General features: G+C 41.4%; 1 protein-coding gene across 2 annotated transcripts in view; it reads right to left on the bottom strand.

Moving 5' to 3' along the window:
• Positions 1-5,640: 5,640 nt before the first annotated feature.
• Positions 5,641-22,453, bottom strand: part of adamts18 (ADAM metallopeptidase with thrombospondin type 1 motif, 18) — a 76,020-nt gene continuing 59,207 nt past the window's right edge. For both annotated transcript variants that reach the window (XM_061815262.1, XM_061815263.1), the window contains 8 exons: positions 22,153-22,273; positions 20,633-20,759; positions 13,619-13,823; positions 10,700-10,894; positions 8,287-8,357; positions 8,035-8,200; positions 6,375-6,567; positions 5,641-6,211 (listed from right to left, as the gene is read on the bottom strand). In XM_061815262.1, coding sequence (XP_061671246.1) covers positions 6,093-6,211; positions 6,375-6,567; positions 8,035-8,200; positions 8,287-8,357; positions 10,700-10,894; positions 13,619-13,823; positions 20,633-20,759; positions 22,153-22,273 — 1,197 coding nt within the window. In that variant the 3' untranslated portion in view covers positions 5,641-6,092. The remainder of the gene's footprint in view (positions 6,212-6,374; positions 6,568-8,034; positions 8,201-8,286; positions 8,358-10,699; positions 10,895-13,618; positions 13,824-20,632; positions 20,760-22,152; positions 22,274-22,453) is intronic.

A 22,453-nucleotide genomic window follows, 5' to 3' on the forward strand; every position in this document is an offset into this window, starting at 1 on the left:
GCGAGATACGCTACTCATGTTTACGCCTACGGTGAAAGTAAAAAAGTAAAAAGGAAAAAAAACCTCTAATTTTAAGAGAGAGAGATTAAAAGATTTTTTCTTTTTCGGTGAGAAAGGTCTGGTCTGAAAAATGTGTTTGCGAAGACAAAGTAGAAAACGAGTTTACGGAAGGAAACGTGTTTGGCTAGAATGGAAGCCACTTTCATCACATTCCGTAGTTACCCATCCATCCATCCATCCATTTTCTGAGCCGCTTATCTTCGCAAGGGTCCCAGGAGACCTGGAGCCAATCCCAACTGTCATCGGGCAGGAGGCAGGGTACACCCTGAATTGGTTGCCAGCCAATCACAGGGCACCTGGAGACAAACAACAGTCACACTCACAATCACACCTCGGGGCAATTTGCGGTGTCCAATTAATGCAAGGTTTTGGGATGTGAGGGGAAAACAGTGCCCAGAGAAAACCCACGCAAGCACGGGGAGAACATGCAAACTCCACACGGGCGGGGCAGTAATTTGAACCCCGTTTCACAGAACTGTGACAGCAACGCTCTACAGCTGCGTTACCGTGGCACCTCCACACGAGTCGTTTGAAAGGAATTAGAATTATATGCAGTTGTAAATTGGAAATTGGGATCGGTAATCAGAGAGAGTGCCAAACAGAATAGGAACGAGCTGAAACTGGGAAACAAATTGTACCCAGAGCAAGTTAAAATTCCCATCGACAATATCCTGCTCGCCATCAATAGGAATGCATCACTGGTGTCAATTTAACAAATTCAAAGTCACATGGCAAAGTGCCTGAGTATATCAGAAAGCTGACGTAACCAAGAGAATCCAGTCAGTGAATACAATGAAAATAATTCATTGTCTCTTCGGCGGCCCGGTGCCAATTGATCCATGAACCGGTACCTGTCTACGACCCAGTGGTTGGGGACCACTGCTGTCAATCATAAAAAATGTGTAAATGAGTAAAAGAGGCAGCACGGTGGCTCAGCTGGTAAAGCGATGACCTCACAGTTCTGAGGTCCTGGGTTCAATCCCAGACCCACCTGTTTGGAGTTTGCATGTTTTCCACGTACCTGCGTGGGTTTCCTCCGGGCACTCCGGTTTCCTCCCACATCCCAAAAACATGCAACATTAATTGGACACTCTAAAATTGCCCCTAGGTGTCATTGTGGGTGAGGCTATTTGTCTCTATGTGCCCTGCGATTCGCTGGCAACCAGTTCAGATTTACCCCCCCTCCTGCCCGTTGACAGCTGGGATAAGCTCCATCATTCTCCGGGAACCTCGTGAGGATAAGCGGTGAAGAAAATGGATGGATAAGTAAAAGAACCTTGTTCTCTAGACTTTTCCAAGCCATTAAATGGAAACTTTTCTGAGTTTAAAAAAGGCCAATGGAAGTAATGAGACAGACAAGGTGACGGGAAGGTGGAGAAGTAGAAGCTGCTGTAGCAAACACGCAGATCGATAGGAGAGAAGAGGCTAATGGGCTATAGGCTTCGGTGGCACCGCTGATATCCACAGGTCTTTTTTTTACTGCAGCCTTTTTAAATCATTGCGACCATGACACAGGCACAAAGACCCGCTGCCACGCCGAGAGCCGTTGCTTGTCATTTGAGCCGTTAATCATCCCAGATCTGCCGTGGGGGGGACCTCATCTTCTTCTTCATGTATAAAATCCCCGTCGGCATCATGATCCACATGCACAAGAAAGTGCCTTGAATGAACAAGTGTTCTCTTCGTGGTTTTGAAATTGTACCCTCCTTGAAGAGAAAATGGGAAAACATGCACTGTAATCTAAGTCACCATGTAGTGATACAGCCAAGCTCGATGTAGATAGACACTTTTTTTTTGTGTGTGTTTAGAGTTATGGGTTAGGGTATGGCCAGTATGAGGATAGGGTTTAGAGTTAAGTGAGGGTTATCGTAAGGTTTTGTTTGGCTTAGGGTAAGAAAAGGTTCAATGTTGAGAGTAGAGTTGGGTTTGGGTTAGGGTTTAGTGTAGTTTTGTGACAGAGATTATAGTATGTCACATATGTGCAAGTCTCAAATCATAACCTTCAAGTTTTAAGCCGGTCCTAAGTCACCACGAGTAAAAAATAAAATCAAGCATGTCAGGTAGCCAAAATTTTCAAGCAAGTCCGGTCAACTCATTACACAAGTCAAGTCATACAGTCTTGCGCAAGTTCCAACATATACTGTATTGGAGTGCTAATTTTAAAAAAAATCATAAATCATAACACTCAGGGATGAGGGATGTATTCACACCTTGTCAAATTTAAATGAACACTACTGAGATGATGATTGATTGAGGTAATTGGCGACCAGTTCAGGGTGTAGTTCACCTTTAGCTCGAAGTTAGCTGGGAGAGGCTCCAGCACTTCTGTGACCCTTATGAGGACAGGCGGCTTGGAAAATGGATGGATGAAGTTATTGCACTGAATTGTTTTAAAGTACATAGTCTGCCATGTACTTTGTTATGACAGCCTTGCAACTTCTACACTTCCCAAGAGAGCACCATTCAGCAAAAGCCAAGACTGTTTTCTGTTGATAAAATATAATATGAAGTGTACCTTGTGGGCAAATAGGAATGGAAATAATACATGACATAAAAAAGTTGCAATCCTTGAAAAAAAAAGAATCAAGTGAACAAAATTTGCATTCCTCCCGTGTCCTCTACTTTAACTCACTAAATCTCATTTGTTAAATGATTTAGAAGCATTTACTCTGGATAATTGACAAATGTCAGTAAGTTAAAGGTTATGGTTCATATGGTGTTGTGTCGATTTTAAAAACATAGTGCAGTAATAGCTGACACCACTGCTGTCACTGGTGAAACTTCAATAAATTAGGGTTAGGCTAGGAGTAACCCTTTTGCTTGCCTATTTACAGAAATGGAAGATTCAGACAATTTTCATAAACTGTCCCATTCTAGTTATGTACTTGGATATAACTAAAACGTTAAAAATAACTACTTTTAATCATGCTACACCAGTGTAAGACTTAATGTTTGACCCACTAGTTAAACTGTTAGATTATCTTGCCTGTCTTTGTGAGTTTTGTAGTGACAGATAAAGTCTGACATTTTGCTTATTATGTCTTTAATACGTGACTGGTAAACCATGCTGGTTGCCATTCTCTTTCTACATATATTATCGATAACAAACTCCTTGACTCCAAATTGTATTATTTTTGGAGCTCCTTCCATCTGTGTTCTCGCAGGTGGACTCAATTGAGATGCAGATTTCCATCTCAAAATGAGATGATTTGTCAAGTCATGTAGTTCAAGTCAAAGTCAAGTCTCATGGCTACCAAGTGAACAGTCACATCAAGTCTTTCTCCAGTATTAGACAAGCAAGTCGCAATTCATAAAACTGGCGAGTAGTCAACACAAGTCAGTTGACTCCAGTCCCCAACTTCTCTACTTAGTAGTTTAGGTTTAGGGGTAAATCTTAGGGAAGGGTTAGTGGCACGTTTTATATGACGGGAAATGGTTAAGGTTTAGGGTATGGTTCATGTTTAGTTTTATATATCTCAGGGTTTTTGCAGACTCTTGGTTTTAGTGTAGGGTTGCCATTCGAGTATGATCTGTGAGGTTATGATTCACATGGGAGGTTAGAAAAGGACAAAGATGTGTGTCGCCTTCTCGCAAGTGCTCAGCGAACACCGCCACTGAAATATGACAGCTTGTGCAGTAAAGGCTTTCAAGAAATAGAGAGATGGATATTGTAAAGGAGGGGATGATGGGACTCTTAAGATGTGATCAGGCCCACTGTCAGTGGTTGAGGGGGTCCTATCAGGGTTCACTGCGCACATAAACGAGCGCCTAAGGCTGGGGAGAAGCACGTGACAGGCTGGTAGTGAGGAAAATAACAACCAGCCCCTGAGATGGAGGGGGAGAAAATGTGGAAATACAGTGCAGAAATAGTTGCATCGATCAGGCGAGGTGCAGGGAATTGAGGGTGACAGATTCCATTTTGGATAGGATAAATTGGAAAGTGGCGGTGTGGACATTACACTCCCTGTTACACACTTGATTTCCGTCTATGCAAACTGACAGCAGCTATTAGTCTTCTTACCTGTTGCCATTTAGCACATGCACGCTGATGATTATTATGAATGCTAATGTGTAGTTAAAATTCTTAATACAGTCAATGTCTACTTGATGTGTTTGTTTATATTGTGCAATGTGGTGTGGAGCGCATAATTAACATGAATTATATGGTGCATACATTGCTACCATGAATTGTTTTGTAGATTATTCCAATGGTGCATTTTACCATAAATAACTGGTATGAGGACCAATGACAATAATTGTAGGACATATAGATTGCACACATGTCTTGGACATTTTACGACTGGATTATTTCTAATTGTTCTATTAATTGCTATTGCGCAATCTGGCATTCAGCCTGATTACTGTCGAGGGGTGTGATCGCATATTAATCTTGTAGCTACAATCCACGCAATCTTATGAGCGACTGTGCTGTAAACTTTGTCTTTTACTCTGTGGATTATATTTTGTAGTTCTGTTCCACTTTTGTCAGCAAGGTGACAGGTATCATTAAACTTTACACCAATTTTATTGGCCTTATTGGATGAAAAATACAAGTGGATTGAGGTTTCCCTTCCCCGGACGCGGGTCCCCAGCGCCCCTCCTATGGAGCCAGGCCTAGAGGTGGGTTCCGAAGGCAAGCGCCTGGTGGCCAGGCCTGCAAGCATGGGGACCGGCCGGGCACAGCCGGAAAGGGTAACGTGGGTCTCCCTTCCCATGGGCTCACCTCCTATGGGAGGGGCCATTGGGGTCGGGTGCAGTGGGAATGCGATGGCCGAAAGCAGGGACCTTGCCGATCTGATCCCCAGCTGCAGTAGCCCGGGCCAGGAACGTTGAACATCGCCTTTCTGCCAGGGAAGGAGTCTGAGCTGGTGTGTGAGGTGGGGAAGTTCTGACTAGATATATTTTGACTTGCCTCCACACACCGCTTGGTGTCTGGTAGCCTGCTAGTCTGGGCTTCCCTGTTATAGCTATTGCCCCCACAACCCAACCTCAGATAAGCAGGAGAAAATGGATGGAAGGATTAATGATACAGTGTAGGTGTGCCTGTGAGTGACAAAGCTCTTTAACTCTGTGGACTTTTTCAAGTCATTGCGGTCATTTCTATCGTGCAAGATGGCAGTTATCGTGAATAAGTGGAAGAGGAGCCATAGGATCACGACATGCACACATGCCTGTCCAAACTGGTGTGAACTGGAGTTCTGTCTTAGTCCACATTTTGAAAACATGGGCAAAATTGTGCTTTAAAGGGATTTCATTGCACATGATAAATAATGTTGATCAGTTTGAACGATGAATATCTTGTCTTTGTTGAGTATTCAATTGAATGTAGGGTGAAAAAGATTTGCAAATCATTCTGTCTGTTTTTTTTTAAACTTTACACAGTCCCAATTTCATTGGAATTTGGAATTTTCTTTGGGGTTTGTAAATTTTAAAATTATTTTACAAACAAAAATCAACAAAAACAGAGGTTGCTTCTCGAACAAGCTGTATTATTTTCGTAGCGATAGAGGAGAGACGCACACAAAAGCATGTTTTCCACCGTGTCAACACGCATGGAAGGTCCTGGGGGTACGTCAGCAGCAGGAAGTAGAAAAACAGGACCAGGAGAAGTGCACCAAATGCGAATAATTCTTCATAAAAAAAAAAAAAAGAAATGAAATCATGAAAATAAAAAGTACAAAATGTCATCGTGTGGAGAAAGTCTATTGTGGGTGAGTTACACGTCACAGATCCACTGCACAATATAATGTAACGCCATGAGCAATAAGTTAAATAAAGGCATCGGATCTTTGAAACACACACACGATAGAGGCGAGCTAATAACAACGAAGGAGGAGAGCTCAAATGTCCCACAGACAGTAAATGTTACTTTTCCAGTTTGTTGATCTTCTTACTTCTTTACTCAGTTCATTAGTCAAGTACTCCAGGAAGGACAGACACATTCTGTCGGGTGCAGTTCTATGTGTTCTGAGAGTTCTAAACGGTCCGCCTCAGAGGGGTCTGGGTCCTTTCCTTCTTCAGTAGGGGGAGCTCTAGAGCCTCCTGCCGGTGCAGGACCGGCAGCACTGGTCTCCATAGAACTTGTGGCCGCAGACACCGTGCTGGGGGACGAGGTGGCACCAGCTGAAGTGGTCCATGCAGGGGGGCTCACCTGCACAGAGATAGAGAAAGAAGAACAATTACGTTTGGAACTTTGAGAATTTTTGGGGGAGCAATTGTAGGGGACGGTTATCCCTTATAGTGGTCCCTGGGACTAAAATATTTGCAAAGCCTTGATGCAGACACAGCAACACATTTACTTTGAAGCACTTTACCTCTCAGAGTGGTCCCCACAGCCGTGGCCCGGTTCTGGGGCTGTGGCGGTGGGGGGCCACGGGGGCAGAAGTGAGTGTTGCAGGCTCGCGAAGCGATCGGTCGCTGGTGGGGCAAGCAGCCGGCCGCCGGGTGACCTTGACGCAGGCACTGGATGCCGCGAGTCTGGACACCCCCGCCGCAGGACACCGAGCACTGAAAGAAAAAGAAGCTGTGAAGAAAAGCAAACACGCAGAATGCACCAAGATGCCGTCCAGCCAGATGTGGACAAGCGTCTCTTCTCTGGTGGAAACAAGCGCCAATCGCAGACTTGCATCAAACTATCAGCAGTTGCCCTTAAGACTTGATGCATAATAGATGAGGAGTAGCAACACACAACAAGCTCCCTGCCCACAGTTTGCTCACTAGCGCTGTGTTGACTTACAGATCCAAATATTTTTTTCCCTTGAATATAAATACTCTTTTTTCCGCTCTAAATTAAGAAAAAAAAATGTCCTCAAAAACACAATCTAATTTTTTGACAATAAAAAAAGTCCTGAAAAATAATAATATCTAATAATTTTCTCAAAAAAAAAAGAATGATTGGAAACGATAACTTGCATAACTGTCACACTTTTTTTACTTTTTATCCATTTTTTTATAAGGATTACAACTTTGTCATGAAAATATAAACAGCATATTGAAAAAAAGATTTCTGTGAAATCCATCCATCCATTTTCTTAGACACTTATCCTCACAAGGGTTGCGGGAGTGCTGGAGCTTATCCTAGCTGTTGACAGGCAGGAGGCAGGGTACACCCCGAACTGGTTGGCAGCCAATCGGAGGGCACATAGAGACAAACAGCCACACTCACAATCACACCTTGGGGCAATTTAGTCTATCCTATTATTGCATGTTTTTGGGATGCGGAAGGAAACCAGAATACCCGGAGAAAACCCATGCAGGCACGGGGAGAACATGCAAACTCCACACAGGCGGGTCCGGGATTGAACCCGGGACCTCAGAACTGTGAGGCCAACGCTTTCCAGCTGCTTCACTGTGCCGCCATATGTGAAAAATATTATTTTCAAATTACTTTTTACTTTTTTTTCTTGTATGACAATTATTTTTGTCTTGGGGGAAATCACTTTTTCAAAGGAATCCAAAAAAATCTAAAAGAAAAAAAAAACCTTTATTATTGTAAACCTTGCGGCTCCTCTTGTGCCGATCGACGCTCGCACCAATCACAGAGTTGTTGAGGGTGCAAGCATTCGCAAACCTGTCCCAATTCTCATTTATCCCTCCAAGAAAAAAGCTCCTCCCATGACTCCTTCATAGTTCCTGTTGTCGAATGCCGATCTTAGCGTTAAAGTCACGTAGGAGGATGTCGATGTCTTTATTACTCAGCTGCTCCAGGATGTCATTGAGCTGTTAATCCTTGTCTTCTTCACTACTTTCATTGGTCACCGCATAACCAAAAGTATCACGTTTTTGTTTTTTTTTTTCATAGCAATCCAACTTTAATCTCGTTCAAAGATGAATTTGTTAGTACTCAGGACACACCATAGCAGGAAAATGTTAGGGGACACTTTCCCATGCTAGTGACTGTGTTAAAACCTCAATTGTCAACGGACTTCTCTATCTTCTAACCGTGGGTTTGTGTGTCATTTTGATGATGGCTACCTGTTGCCACGGAGAAGAGTACCATCTTGACACCATGGCACCAGGGACGGTCCTGCCCTCCAGGACCCGGGCCAGCTCAGGGCACGGTCCTCGGTCGCAGGTCTGCTGGAGAACTGCCAAGGGTTTGGCGAGGTTCCTGCATCTCCTCGCGGGAAACTCCACAAACCTGCGATGAGAGGGAACACCAAAGAACGGGACACTTCTGACTGGATTTGCGTCAATGAAAATGATATCACTGTGAGGAGTTCTTACCCGCCCTGGAAGTCTTTCTCCCCACAGTGGACCTCTCGCTTCTGGAGGCCTGGACCGCATGACTTGGAGCACTGAAACAGAAGACTCATACATTTCAGAATTTTGTTCATTTGTCATGTCAAACCGCATTGATTTCCCCCAATGTTACGAGTAGGGACTTTGAGAAGTTAATGAATGAAGAAAATGGGAGAGAAGGTAGAGTAGAAGAGGCAAGTGTGAATGACCAGGAAGTGGCAATGATTAGCAAGGGGGGAGTTAGAAAGGCACTGAACAGAAGGAAAAATGGAAAGACAGTTGGTCCTGATGACATACCAGTACAGGTGTGGAAGCAATTTGGAGAGGTGGCTGTGGAGTTTTTGACCAACTTATTCAATAGAATAGTACCGGGAGAGAAGATGCCAGAAAAATGGAGGAAAAGTGTGCTAGTTCCCATTTTTAAGAACAAAGGCGATGTTCACAGCTGTGGGAACTATAGAGGAATAAAGTTATGGGAAAGAGTAGAGGAGGCTAGACTCAGGACAGAAGTAAGTATCTGCGAGCAATAGTATGGTTTCATGCCTAGAAAGAGTACCACGGATGCATTATTTGCCTTGAGGATGCTAGTGGAAAAGTACAGAGAAGGTCAGAAGGAGCTACATTGTGTCTTTGTGGATCTAGAGAAAGCCAATGACAGAGTACCAAGAGAGGAACTGTGGTACTGCATGTGTAAGTCTGGTGTGGCAGAGAAGTATGTTAAAATAGTACAGGACATGAATGAGGGCAGCAGAACAGTGGTGAGATGTGCCATAGGTGTGTCAGAAGAATTTAAGGTGGAGGTGGGACTGCATCAGGGATCCGCACAGAGCCCATTCCTGTTTGTGGCAGTAATGGATAGGCTGACAGACGAGGTTAGACTGGATTCTCCTTGGACTATGATGTTCGCAGATGATATTGTGTTCTGCAGTGAAAGCAGGGAGCAGGCAGAGGAACAATTAGAAATATGGAGGTACGTGTTGGAAAGGAGAGGAATGAAGACAACCAGGGTGGAACAGTTGGCAGAAGGTGTCTGGTGTTCTATGTGACACAAGAGTCTCCACTAGGATGAAGGGCAAAGTTTATAAAACAGTCGTGAGGCCGGCCATGATGTACAGATTAGAAACGGTGGCACTGAAGAAACACCCAGGAAGCAGAACTTGAGGTAGCAGAAATGAAGACGCTGAGCTTCTCGCTTAGAGTGAACAGGTTGGATAGGATTAGAAATTAACTCATTAGAGGGACAGCCAAAGTTGGATGTTTTTGAGACAAGGTTCGAGAGAGCAGACTTTGATGGTTTGGACATGTTCAGAGGCGAGAGAGTGAGTATGTTGGTGGAAGGGTGCTGAGGATGGAGCTGCCAGGCAAAAGGGTGAGAGGAAGACCAAAGAAAAGGTTGATGGATGTTGTGAGGGAAGACATGAGGACAGTGGGTGTTAGAGACGAAGATGCACGAGATAGGCTAAGATGGAAAAAGATGACATGCTGTGGTGACCCCTAACGGGACAAGCCGAAAGGAAAAGACTTTACAAGTAGGGACGCCATCTTTATGCGCTGTTCTAATCTGCATTTCAAAGTCAGAGGTTGAAAAATTAATTGAAAAAGTATTTTGGAAAAATTAGTTTTTCTTGAAAAATACAACTTTATTCTCAGAATATTACATTTTATTCTTGAACTGCACTGTACACTTTTTTAAAATTTAAATTACAAATGAATATTTTAACAAAAAAATAAATTTGCAAAACTACTACTTTATTTTGGGGAAAAAAAATTTACCCCCCCCACAACCTCCACCCCCCCCCACCCCACATACAAATGTATTCTTGCATAAAAGATTATTATTTGTTTTCCTTGAAAATACACAAATGATACCAAGAGGGTGGGGGTGGCATCTAGACCTGCCACAAATAGGGAAAAACCACAAGTAATTGATGACCCCTTCCAAAAATGTTCAGAACAGAAGTACAAATACTTTTCAACTGTAAATATACAACTTTATTTCCAAAAATTCACTCAATCGAATATGCACTCTTCAGAAGAAAAAATATTTTTGAAAATTGATCTATTTTTATTTTCGAATCCAATTTAACTGTTTTTTAAAGCAAAAAACAACCTTTAAATGAAATATGTCCTTTCCTCTTTTCTTCAAAAAAAATCATGCCTTCTTTTCCTGAAAAAAAAATCCACCACCCTAAAAATGAGTTTATCTTAAAAAATATACATCCTTTTTAAACAACAGCAACAAAAGACAATATTTTTATAAGACTCCAACTTACAATGACAAAAAAAAAGAGTATTTCAATCTCATTTCCTACTTGGAGGAGTGAAATGTCCTTCCCAATGTAATGCAATATAGTATGTCCGGTACTGACAAGCCAGTCCACAGAGGAGAAGTTCCTACCTCCCCCCATGAAGTGTGCATCCATTGCAGCTTGTCGTTCCTGGGGCAGCGGCGCAGGATACAGCTCTCCTGGGCTTTGGGTCGCTGGTTCTGTCCGCACATGCTGTCGGGCACCACTGCCGCTGCTGCCCCGGGGTCGCCGCTTTGGCAGAACACGCTTCGCTTCCTCAGTCCGCGGCCGCAACTCTTGGAGCACTGCGAGCGAGGAGACACGGTGAAACACGGGTGGCATCCTCTGAGGCGTTTGTGGCGTGAACATGTGGACCTCAAATTATCATTTATTTTTTTTTGGGTAACCTTGCTTGCGATTCGCTGAGGGTGGATTACGTTACACTTTTTGGGAAAACTTTATATCTACTTCTGAAGCAACCCATCCAGATATTTGGCTAGTGATTCAAGTTACGATATTCTCCTTTTTTCTCCCAAGTATAAAATATTCCAATGCATATTTCAAGCTTCTTTCAAGTTTCTGAAAGATTGACACTTTTTTTCTAGAAAAAAAATATATAAAACTTAATAAAAAGTTAATTTTTCTTGATTTTTTTTCATTTGTTCTTTTTTGTATATGTTTTCTTGTTGTTTCTCTAAAATATATCTATTTTTTTGTCTAAATATATTTGGATGAATTCTTGTAAGATTGCAATTATTTTCAAGAATTGTTTTTACGCTAATGAAATTTGAAATTAATTGTCAAAAATATACACTTTGTAATAAAATACCCAACTTCTAATCACAAAAAAAATCTTAAGCCATTGATAATTATAAGATGACAAAATTTGGGGCAAAACCATTTCTTTGAAACAACTGTTTTTTGGAGGAGCTAGAGGCGTGTAGATCTTTTTTTTTTGTTGTGTTTGCATATTTATGTATGCTTTATTGTGAACTTGAAACTCAAATCAATTTTATATTTTTAGTAAATCTGGTTTATGATTTACAAAATGAAACTATTTGTTTGGTATAATTTATTATTAAAACGTCATTAAGTATAGCAATCGAGATGTAACCCTGCTACAGTACATTTTCTACTCAATAATCAATTGGCAATTAGAACAAGTAACATGCATTGATAATTCAAAACAAGATGGGCTCCGAAACAGAACAGAACTGCTTGACTGAGGCTCCAATATGGAGCCAAACATGAAACGCAATACAGGCACTGGTCACAAACGAATGTGACCTCTAACCATCAGATAATCTGGCAATGCAACAACACAGTTGGGTGGAGGGGTGGGGGTGTAAATGCTCCTCAGGGAGGTTTTAAGAGACCATACGACACCCCCACTCACAATGCCACACCGACCACACAAACATACAAGGTGCCACACCTCAGCCGGCCAAAAATATAATTTCATACTTATCACATTCTGACTTTTTTTTTCCTCGCCAATGTTCTTTTTTTAAACTGAACACTTTTCTCTTGGGATATTTTCAATAATAATAATAAAAAAAAAGGTTAGGTCCAAATATAATTCTTTAAAATACAGAGTAATACAACTATTCTTTCAAAACATTACAATGGTCTTTAAAATTTTTCATCTTTTCACAAAAGTAAATAACTTTTTTTATGTAAAAATTTGGTATATTTGTTTGGAATACTATTTTTTTCAATATTTCTCATGAATAACAATAATAATAGACTTTCATTTATACTTTGTATGAGACTTCAAGGGATCTAAGAATGATTAACAATACTTTTACATTATTTTATGTCATATACATAATTTTTTTTAATTATTTAATTCGGGGTTCATCCTATATACGTTTGAACATGTGGGAAAAGCGCACGAATATATTTTTTTTATTTTTAGCAATTTGTCAGTTGGAAAAATGTCCAGTAGAGGGCAGCAAAGCTTTAAAAATAAGTCTGATAAACTTTTATGCAAATGATGTGCGCTTGTGTGTACGCGTATGTGTACGCACGTGTGCACTTGACTTTTGTGATTTCTGGAATTGACTGACATCTACAAACCGTCACCTTGTTTTCAAGTTATTTATCTTTGAAAATGGACGATTTTTTTCCCATACATCTGTTTTTTTTAAATAAAGGTATTTTATTCTGGCACTGTGGAGAAGCTGGTGAAAGCATTGGCGTCACAGTTCTGAGGACCGGGATTCAAATCCCAGCCCAGTTCGCACAAGATGCAATAACTGGAAAATTTTACAGAAATAGTGAATGTGTTCTTGTCATTGTGAAACAAGAAGAAAATTCCTTGTATATCAGTATACATAATTACCGGTAGATCAAATGCAACAGGAGTATTTTAGTCTGATGTTACTTCAGACAGTGAGACAAAAAAATGAAATGTGTGTTTTTTTTCCACAGTGTATGTAAACCTCTGGCTTCAACTGTGTATTTTAGGCAGCACTGTGTAGTAGTGTTGGCCTCACATTTGTGAGGATTGGGGTTCAAATCTTGGCCCCGCATATGTGGAGTCTTCATGTTCACCCCGTGCCTGCGTGGAATTTCTCTGGGCACTCCGGTTTCCTCCCACATCCCAAAAACATGCACATTAATCGGACACTCTAAATTGCCCCTTGGTGTGACCGTGAGTGCGACTGTTGTCTGTCTTGATGTGCCCTGCAATTGGCTGGCAACCAGTTCACGGTGTAACCCGCTTCCTGCCCATTGATATCTGGGACCCACATTTGTGAGGATAAGCGGTTCAGAAAAGAAATGGATGAAATTTGATGATTTTCTTCAATTTTTTTAATGTATAAAAAATGTAACTACCTCCTATGAGTCGCTCTCTCTTTAGCTTCAATAGGCAATGAAATTCGAATTGCATTTGAGGGTTTTAGCTTTTTTTTAAATTACTGAATAAGTTTGCATCTACGTCGTTTCAGAAGCAGCCCCCCAACCCACCCACCGCAGCAAAGCATGAAAGGTGTGCGACACGTTGTTGCATGCTTTGAATTTACCTGGGACCAGGCTCCCGCATTCCAGGCGGGCGGGCAGGCCTGCGTGTTGCAGGGCCGCAGCTGCGCGGGTGAGACGACGGGGCAGAGGGAGTGCGCCGCCGCCTCCTCCCGCTGGTAGGTCACCTTCCTCATGCAGCGCAGCGTCCTGCTCTGCTGACCCCCGCCGCACAAGCGGCTGCACGTTGCCCACTCTCCTGTCCACCAGCTGAGAGGGAGAACAAAAGAGATCCCCATTGATTTGGAAGCATTAAAAAAAAATGCTTTTCTTCTGTCAGACACTCAAAAAAAAAAAAAACTACTGCACAAATTTCATAATCATATTCGTTCATATTTCTCATATAGTATCTTTATTCTCGGAAGAATCCTTAAAAAAATAAATAATGAAAAATGTGATTTCCTATTAAAAAATAGAGCATCTTTACATGAGAAAAAAATATATACTTCTGAATTTAAAAAAAACAACTGCTTTACAAAAATAATTATCAAGAAATCCTTTTTTTAAAAGAAAAAAATGTTTTTTTCCTAAATGTATAGCTTTAAAATACATGCCTTTTTTTCTCCTAAGAATAAATGTATTTTATAAGATTTCATATATTATTAAAAATATATAGTTTTAAATTAAAAATAATTTTAAAAATTCCTTTAAAAATGTCTTCAATACTTTATTACCCTCACATTAATGCTAATATAAAAGTTTTTCTTTTTTCAAAGGGAGCTTGGTGAAATTTTATAATTTTTCTCCAAATATAATCTTTATATAATTGAGTTTTTTTCATGCTGTCCTCTGTCAGGTACTCACAGTTTTTTACTGATTTTGCATGTTTCATAGTAGTGCTTAAAGTAGCCTCAGACATAAATTTATTCCTCAGTTGCAATGTTTTTTAAATGACAGTGTAAAACAAGTGCAGTCAGTCCCAATTCTCAGAGGACCAGTGAACATTTTGTTCAGTGTGAAACAGCTCAGTAACTACTACTACACCTGTGAACTATTCTTATTAGTTCTGTTATTTTAACTAAGTACTAACTAACTAAAAGAACGTCCACGAACATCAAATCTTTTAAGTTTTTGCATCTCTGCTCCAAAATAGATGCTGTGAAGTTGACAACGCGGCTGAAGGGGGTGAGATTACTGCAAAGATGCGGTCTGACCACCGCGGGATTTTAGGCAGGAGGCAGATGGCGAGTGGGGCAGATGTCTCGGGATGCCACAAAAATAAAAAAGACTTCGGGGCACGGAGGCACTTCTCATTCTCTTTCGAATTCCACAGACGAAATTCGGGAGAAAAGCCTCGCGCAAAGAAGTGGTTCTTTATTCCCTTGTATTTTGTCCCAGATTATAAATAACAATACATCAACCAGCGGAATATTTCCCGAAACCGCGGCCGAGCTCACCCTAATTTAAATCTCGCAAACGTTACATTTTGAGATAGATGACCAGTGTCTATTTCGAGGGGTGTTCCATTTGGTATTGAATTTGAAGGTAGGCCAGCGGGTATCCTACGTTCATTTATTTTTCTTCACTTAGTCAGAACCAGATTAAATGTTTACTTTAGCAACATGGAGGGGGGAAAAAAAAAATATGCCTGGGAATATACAAAAAGTCAACCATCTTGGTCAGAAGGGGCCATTTTAGTTCCATCCAAATTGAGTACCTCCCAGAAATGTTCTCTGATTGCGACCAAATTCAACGAACAAACAGAAAACTCATCAGATAGGTAGCACAAAAATGCAGACTTTTTGAGGTAGGTTGAATCATTTGTGTGTGGTTTGATGATGCGCCATTTAAGGAGTTGTGGCATCCAGATGGCTTACATTTCACTCACAAGTTCTCTTCATATACCTTTTGCAGCAGGCAGCCATTTTGAATGATGAAATTCCATGTTGGAGCAATTGTTAAATAACTAGTTGCCCTGGGGACGCCCCCCTTTCCTTAGCCAAAATATAAATAAAATATACTGTTCTGCCGTGTCTTGGTGTAATGTCAGCAACAGAATCGGAGAGACAGGGCAATGTATTATAGTATATCATGGCATTGAATTGAAACTGTATTTTTGTACAGTAGTTGCGTGAGGGCAGAGTACAGTGACAAAGTTTGGCATCTCACCATAAAATACAAAAGTCTAATCACTCAATTTGAAAATTCAGGCCGGGATTTTGTCAGACGGCTTCCAAATTTGAACCACGTATACCCGACAGATGAGTGACAAAACTTTCTGAAAAGTTATACATTATCATTGTATTTTGAGCAAAGCGCGGTAACAAATCTGGGATGACTCACCATAAAACGCAAAACTGCAATAAATTGACTGTTCACAGTTAGCTCTCGCCCAAACGCTAAAGTCTTCACGTGCCTCTCAGCTTCACAATTAGCCTGTAAAACTGGCACTTAACCCGATACAATCCCCCGTTTCCACTTATAATATGAAGGATTTTGTGGCAAACCGCAGTCACTACTCTTTTCCCTGAGGGCCCAACACTGACCGCAGCGTAAAAAGTGTAAAGCAGGTCTAAGTATGTCAGCTGGAGGGTCTGGACTGACTCTGAGACAGTCCGGCGAGAGAGTGCGGGGCCCCCGTGGAAATCTAGGCACAATAAAACACGTCAGTGGCCAAAATGCAGTAGTTATAAGAAGGCCATCCGCGTTAGGTGTGGAAAAAATACACTTTGGATACAATTTAGATAAGAAAAAAAAAATCCTACTTCACAAGGCTCTGTTCACACAATGAACAAATGATCAGTTTGTTTATGTCTATTGTGCAACGTGACAGTTATTATTAATAACTCCTGTGACAAGCTATCCCATTCATTATAGTACATTTTGCGTGCCTGTGTCTCTCTCAGTGGGTGGTGGACTTTTTTTGTACTGCATTATTTCCAGTTGTACAACAACAATGCTGTGCTTATTTCTTTTATCCAAGATAGGGGTTATTATTAATAACTGTGATTATGGGACATGACACTGCACAAGTGAATGCAGATGCAAGTGCTTGACCAAGCATGCCACTGACTTTTTTAACGGGATTATCTCTAGTCCAGTAGTTTCCAAACTTTTTTTCTCCGAAGGCCACATACAGAAAAATCGAAGGAGTGTTTGTGGTTTTAATTTTGGATGCTTTTGTTTTATCATGCATCTTTAAAAAAAAAAAATAAAAACACACGTTGTGTGACAGCCATCAGCACCACTCTGTTTGGACCTTGCCCATTATTTTGTCAACCTGGGCTCTCGGCTTTCTTTAGTTACTTAAAGTTAACCTGTTTGTGTTGTCTGTTTCTGAGTTCAGTAAGCTTTACAATGATGTAAACCTTTGGAAAACAGGATCAAGATTAAAAAAGTTCTGAAAATGTTACACTCAGATTCAACAAACAAAATCACACTTAAACCCAAATTGTCTTTCCATTAAAACATTGGCCAGAAAGTGCTGGATTTTCACATTTTTAAAGATTGATAACTTTCTTAATATTTGTCACATGGAAATATCTGTCTGATAATGCCTGTCTCATGAATATGGCTTGAAATTTAAATTTGTTTCTTTTAATCTCATCATTCACTTCATTGTACAGTGGTTGGTCATTTGTGACATTTTTTGTTTTTTTCCTACAGGTGATTCACAGAGTTTGTCAAAAATTTGCTACATTTCTCAAAATGCTGGCTTTTCAACTGGATTAAAGGTATTTATTTTGCATTGAAGTGAACGAGATTTGTTGTGGGTGCAGTTTTCTCCCAAGCACTGAGTGTTTAATGTCAGGAAATTTAACATGAACCTATTGTAGGCTCATTTTTCTATCCAGTGAGTCGCCCAAATATTCATGCACAAGTCTGATGTATCGCGCTATTGAAATCATCCCCTCACCCACATCCATTTGTGCTTTATGTGCACAAGCCTGTGCGTGTGTGTAAACTAGTGGCCCCGCTTACCAATTGACACAGAGACAAAGAGTCTGAATCCCTGACAAGAAATCCCCACCACCACCACCGGCTCCTTTTGTTTTCAAACAAATTTTCATGAGCCTCCTGCAGTTTTCTCTAGAGGCAAGAGATGGGCAAAACTGCATGCGAATATATTAAGGCAAGGAAATTTAGGATCACGGGCTGTCTTCAATGTTATTTGTCGCACATGGCCCGCAGACCTTAGTTTGGATAGCCCTGTGCTTGTCATTTAATTCTATTGTGCAAGGTGGCAGTTATCAAGGGTACTTGGTGAGAGGAGCAATCACAGTAAAGACACATGACAAAGTGTGTGAATGGCCGCCTGTCTGTTGATTTCTATTGTGCAAGATGAACATGAATAGGTGCTGATTGAAGCTATTGCTAGTGCGTCTACTCGAGTATTCACAAGGTATAGCCACCTAGGTTGACTTCCATCATTTGTTAGCTTGGATTTTTTTAAATATCCTTTACGAGAAGCACACACGTGGTGAAGACTCTCCATAAATTATGTTAACAAGCCAGACTAAACTTAGCTCCTGCCTGAGATATAAAGATCTCAGTATCACATGCATCATTTCATTACTCTACGTTTGACATCATCTATTAGGCTTTGCTGCAATCTTGCAGTTTCAAAAAAAAAAAAGCGCAAAATTACTCTGCGAGCCACAAATACTTGAGAAAAATGTGCGAATAGGTGAGGGTTTCCCTGCATACTACTCCGATCCCCTTCCTAACAAAAAGGCTGTGTCAAGACGCGCACCGGGACTCTTTAATACCTTTGGCTGAGATAAGAGAAACGCAATGCCCAAGATTAGCGGCAGGAAACGGCGTCTCGAGTGTTGGGAACGAAGGCTTTTCCTCTCGGGCTCGTTGCACTCAGCATGGACTTGTTGCGGCAGCCCGAGCCAAGCTGCAGCGTCCCCGAGCATCCGACGCATGCTTTGTATGTCTATTTCGGCCTTGCGGCTTGGATGCGTAACGCATAATTGCAGCATTAATGGAAGTGCTCGTGCTCTCCCTGACCCCAAAACGCTCTGCCCTGCCTCTTCGGTGCAGTGCACATGTAAATCACTTTGCCGCTCGCCAGAGAGGGAAAGCTTTTCATCCTGGCGCTGCTTCAACATGAACACCACCGCAGTTATCGAGTCTGCATGCATGCACGCCCTTCTTTTTGAAAGTCGACCCCATTAGACACATAAGGTCTAGACTTGGGTGGGCTTATCTATGGACGTTGGTTTTGTTAATGTCAACAGATGGTTTTAAGACAAAAATAAAATGCTTCCAGGCAGATCAGCACATCTGGCTCACAGTTCTGAGGTTCAGGCTTTGAATCTCAACTTGGGCATTCCTGCCTGGCGTTAGCAAGTTCTCCCCCATGGGCGCATGGTTGTCCCGCATTCTAAAAACATCCATGTAAGGTTCATCCAAGACTTATTTGTCCACAGGTATGAATTTCAGTGATTGCCTGGAGAGCATTCAAAGGTGTTCTCTGCTTCTTAAAAATCCACTTGGATAGGTCCCCAGAGTCCAGTACTGAAAAATCCAAATCAGTGAATGTAGCACTTTTGTTCGTATGCATTATTTAAAAAAACAAAAAAAGTCCTCTAATTTCTTTTTCTATGATTGGCTGACATCAAGTTCACGGTGTATCCCAGCTCCTGGCCGAAGACAGCTAAGATGGGCTCCAGCACTCTTGTAACCCTCGTGAAGATAAGTGGCTCAGAAAATACATGGGTGGATATTCCTTTTTCAATTCAGTAGAATATTTTTGTTTGGACATTTTGCAAAAGGCTTTAGCGTGCATTTACTTTAAACTCCTGTATTTGGTAAAATGTGGCCTTTGTGTTTCGAAAGGTTCACTTAGCGATAGCACCGCTAGGCCAATCCTATAAATACAGACCTCGAAAAACGAGTGAAAACACAGCAATGTGCAATCGAGGCCAGGAGTCTGAAATCTCAGTTTTTCCAGAAAGTACTTGTCTAAAACTATCATTTGTATGGCCTCATCGGTGAAAATGTGAGATTGGAAGTCTACAATTTTTAGTACTTTAAGTATGGGACAAGTTAGCATGATAGTACATCTGCTCTTAACACTAAAAAATGTATAGTGAACTCACACATGTGACTATTCTCTCATTTATCTATTCACAGTTCATGTACCCTCACTACTGACACAAGATGCAAAAGCCTTGACTAAAAAGAATGTAGAAATCGGCGTCAAGGTAGTAGTATGTTGGAGTGACACATTGCCACTACTGTAAGATATTTTTATGTTGGTTAGGAGTTAAGTTTAGCCTAGCTTGTTAGCAGTTACGAAAAAGTCTTTCCCCTTGTGTATGCTTTTGCGCTGCTGAAATTCAATCTTTATAGGGTTGTAATATCAGTTTGATATGATGTTAAAGGGCTTTGGGATCTTACATTTTTGTACTGGCTGCACTATAAAATGGGCAATTGTAAACATTTTTAGTGTGGGTGTCATCACTCGTTATTTCGTCGTATGGATTAGTTTATTTGCGGGCGATTACGGTATTACATTTTCACGGATAATGCTATTCAACATGGAAATGCTCCCATTTTCATGCCAAAATTACAACACGTTTGTACATTTTCATGTCGGATAAATGAACAACATTCTCCCAATGGTCTAAAAATAAAAAAAGATTAAAAGGAGATTACAAATGATTAAATTTAGTTTGAGTAGTTTTATTGTATGTCTTCATTTATTGGTTGAGACAAATCAAGAACAGCATTCTGTCCTGGCACTACGACTAAAACACCGCTTGTGATTAGCGTAATGCCTGGCGGAAGTCGTCCATTGATTTGTTAAGTAGAGAGCTGAGTCGCAAACCGTCACGGTGGGTTTCTCAAAAAGGAACAGAGGAGAGATTAAAGAGTGGGATAGTATAGCAAGACCACAGACAAAGTGCAGACTCCCCTCAACCGGAATGAACAAGGGTGAGCAAGCCTATAATAAAACCAGCAAAACATTTGCCAACATGGGTGCATGAGCCGCAAACTGCACACACGTACGCAACTGCACTTGCAAATACACACACACACACACACACACACACACACAGACTTACTATGCAGGGCAGGGCTGCATATTGCAGAGATGCGAGCCCAGCGTGGGTCTTGTGAACGGATTGCACATGGTAGCGTTGACTTGAACTTTTTGGTCCTGCATGCAAATTGCCTTGGTAGAAATGCGACCTGAAGGGAAAGAAACAAGGATTAAACATTTTAACGAGTTCTCAGAGAGGCCGGTTTGACCGCACCAATAAGTATTATTTATTTATTCCGTTCAAATAATCCATCTTTGGCCATCCATGCCAGTGACGTAGTGGTGGTACAATTACTGGTTCTTCCACGAGAAAGCAGCAGATCCATTGAACCTTTGTACTCATCTATTGTCATTCATACAACAGAATTAAAGCTTGGTGTTCAACTAATTCCACATTCCACATTTATAATGTAGTAAAAATATTACCCGATAACATACATTCAAGCACCAAATCTAATGGAATCCGAGTGTCGTGTGTGTGTGTGTGTGTGTCTATATAAAAGGAAACGTCAGTGTTTAACACATCGCTGGCAAATACTGCCGGAAGGCATTTGCTTGCATCATCCAAATATTTCTTTTTTGGAAAATATATCCACACACATTTGCATTCAACAAGGGGGCGCTCCATTGACATCTCTTCTCCAAGTGCAGTTTTTGTTCGTTGTCCTAGCTGTCACATGTGAGTGCATTGGACTGAAAATCCTCCTTCGAGAACAATTTAACAATTTAAATGGTGATTGACAGACAGATAATGTTGGAACACTGGCAACCAAAATATTTTTGTTCTTATGTACAAAAAATAGAAAAACAAATACTAGTAGGCTGTAAAACTTGAAGCTTGAAGAATAGATGGCACCCTAAATCCAAACTGTTAAGATATTATAACCAATTAACGGGTGAGGCGGGGTTCGCACAAGATGCAATAACTGGAGAATTTCACAGAAACAGTGAATGTGTTCTTGTCATTATGAAACAAGAAGAAAATTCCTTGTATATCAGTATACATAATTACCGGTAGATCAAATGCAACAGGAGTGGTTTAGTCTAATGTTACTTCAGACAGTGAGACAAAAAAATGTGTTTTTCCACAGTGTATGTAAACCTCTGGCTTCAACTGTGTATTATAAGCGGCACGGTGGTGCAGCTGTAGTGTTGGCCTCACATTTGTGAGGATTGGGGTTCAAATCTTGGCCCCACTTATGTGGAGTCTTCATGTTCTCCCCGTGCCTGTGTGGGTTTCCTCCGGGCACTCCGGTTTCCTCCCACATCCCAAAAAGATGCAACATTAATTGGACACTCTAAATTGCCCCCAGGTGTGATTATGAGTGCGACTGTTGTCTGTCTCCATGTGCCCTGCAATTGGCTGGCAACCAGTTCAGGGTGTACACCGCCTCCTACCCAATGACAGCTGAGATAGGCTCCAGCACTCCCGCGACCCTTGATCAGAATTGGGGAAGGCTCGCATTGCCAAAATCCATCTAACCTAATCGCCATCTGTATACGGGCAAACGCATTTAACGCATCCAAACTCTTCCAACTCACCTCCGGCGCAGGGAGCGGAGCAGTCGGAGCGAACCACACCCCAGCTGTAGTCTGGCTTCCTCTCAGTGCGAGGCAGTGTATACTCCCAAACCACGCCGGGGTTCTTGCCTTGCAGGAGAATCTAGGACAAGAAGAAGAACCCATAAATTGTCATGGAGAGACAAGGAGTAAAGGACTGTAATGCTCTATAAAGTTGTTGTCTAGGCAAAACCCTCAGAAGGTGTCAGAGTCCATCTATTCATTTTGTACAGCTCTCATCCTTACTGGGGCTGTAGGTGTGATGGAACCAAGCCAGGTGACT

The sequence above is a fragment of the Syngnathoides biaculeatus genome, chromosome 3 (genome assembly GCF_019802595.1).
Source record: "Syngnathoides biaculeatus isolate LvHL_M chromosome 3, ASM1980259v1, whole genome shotgun sequence".
NCBI lineage: Eukaryota > Metazoa > Chordata > Actinopteri > Syngnathiformes > Syngnathidae > Syngnathoides > Syngnathoides biaculeatus.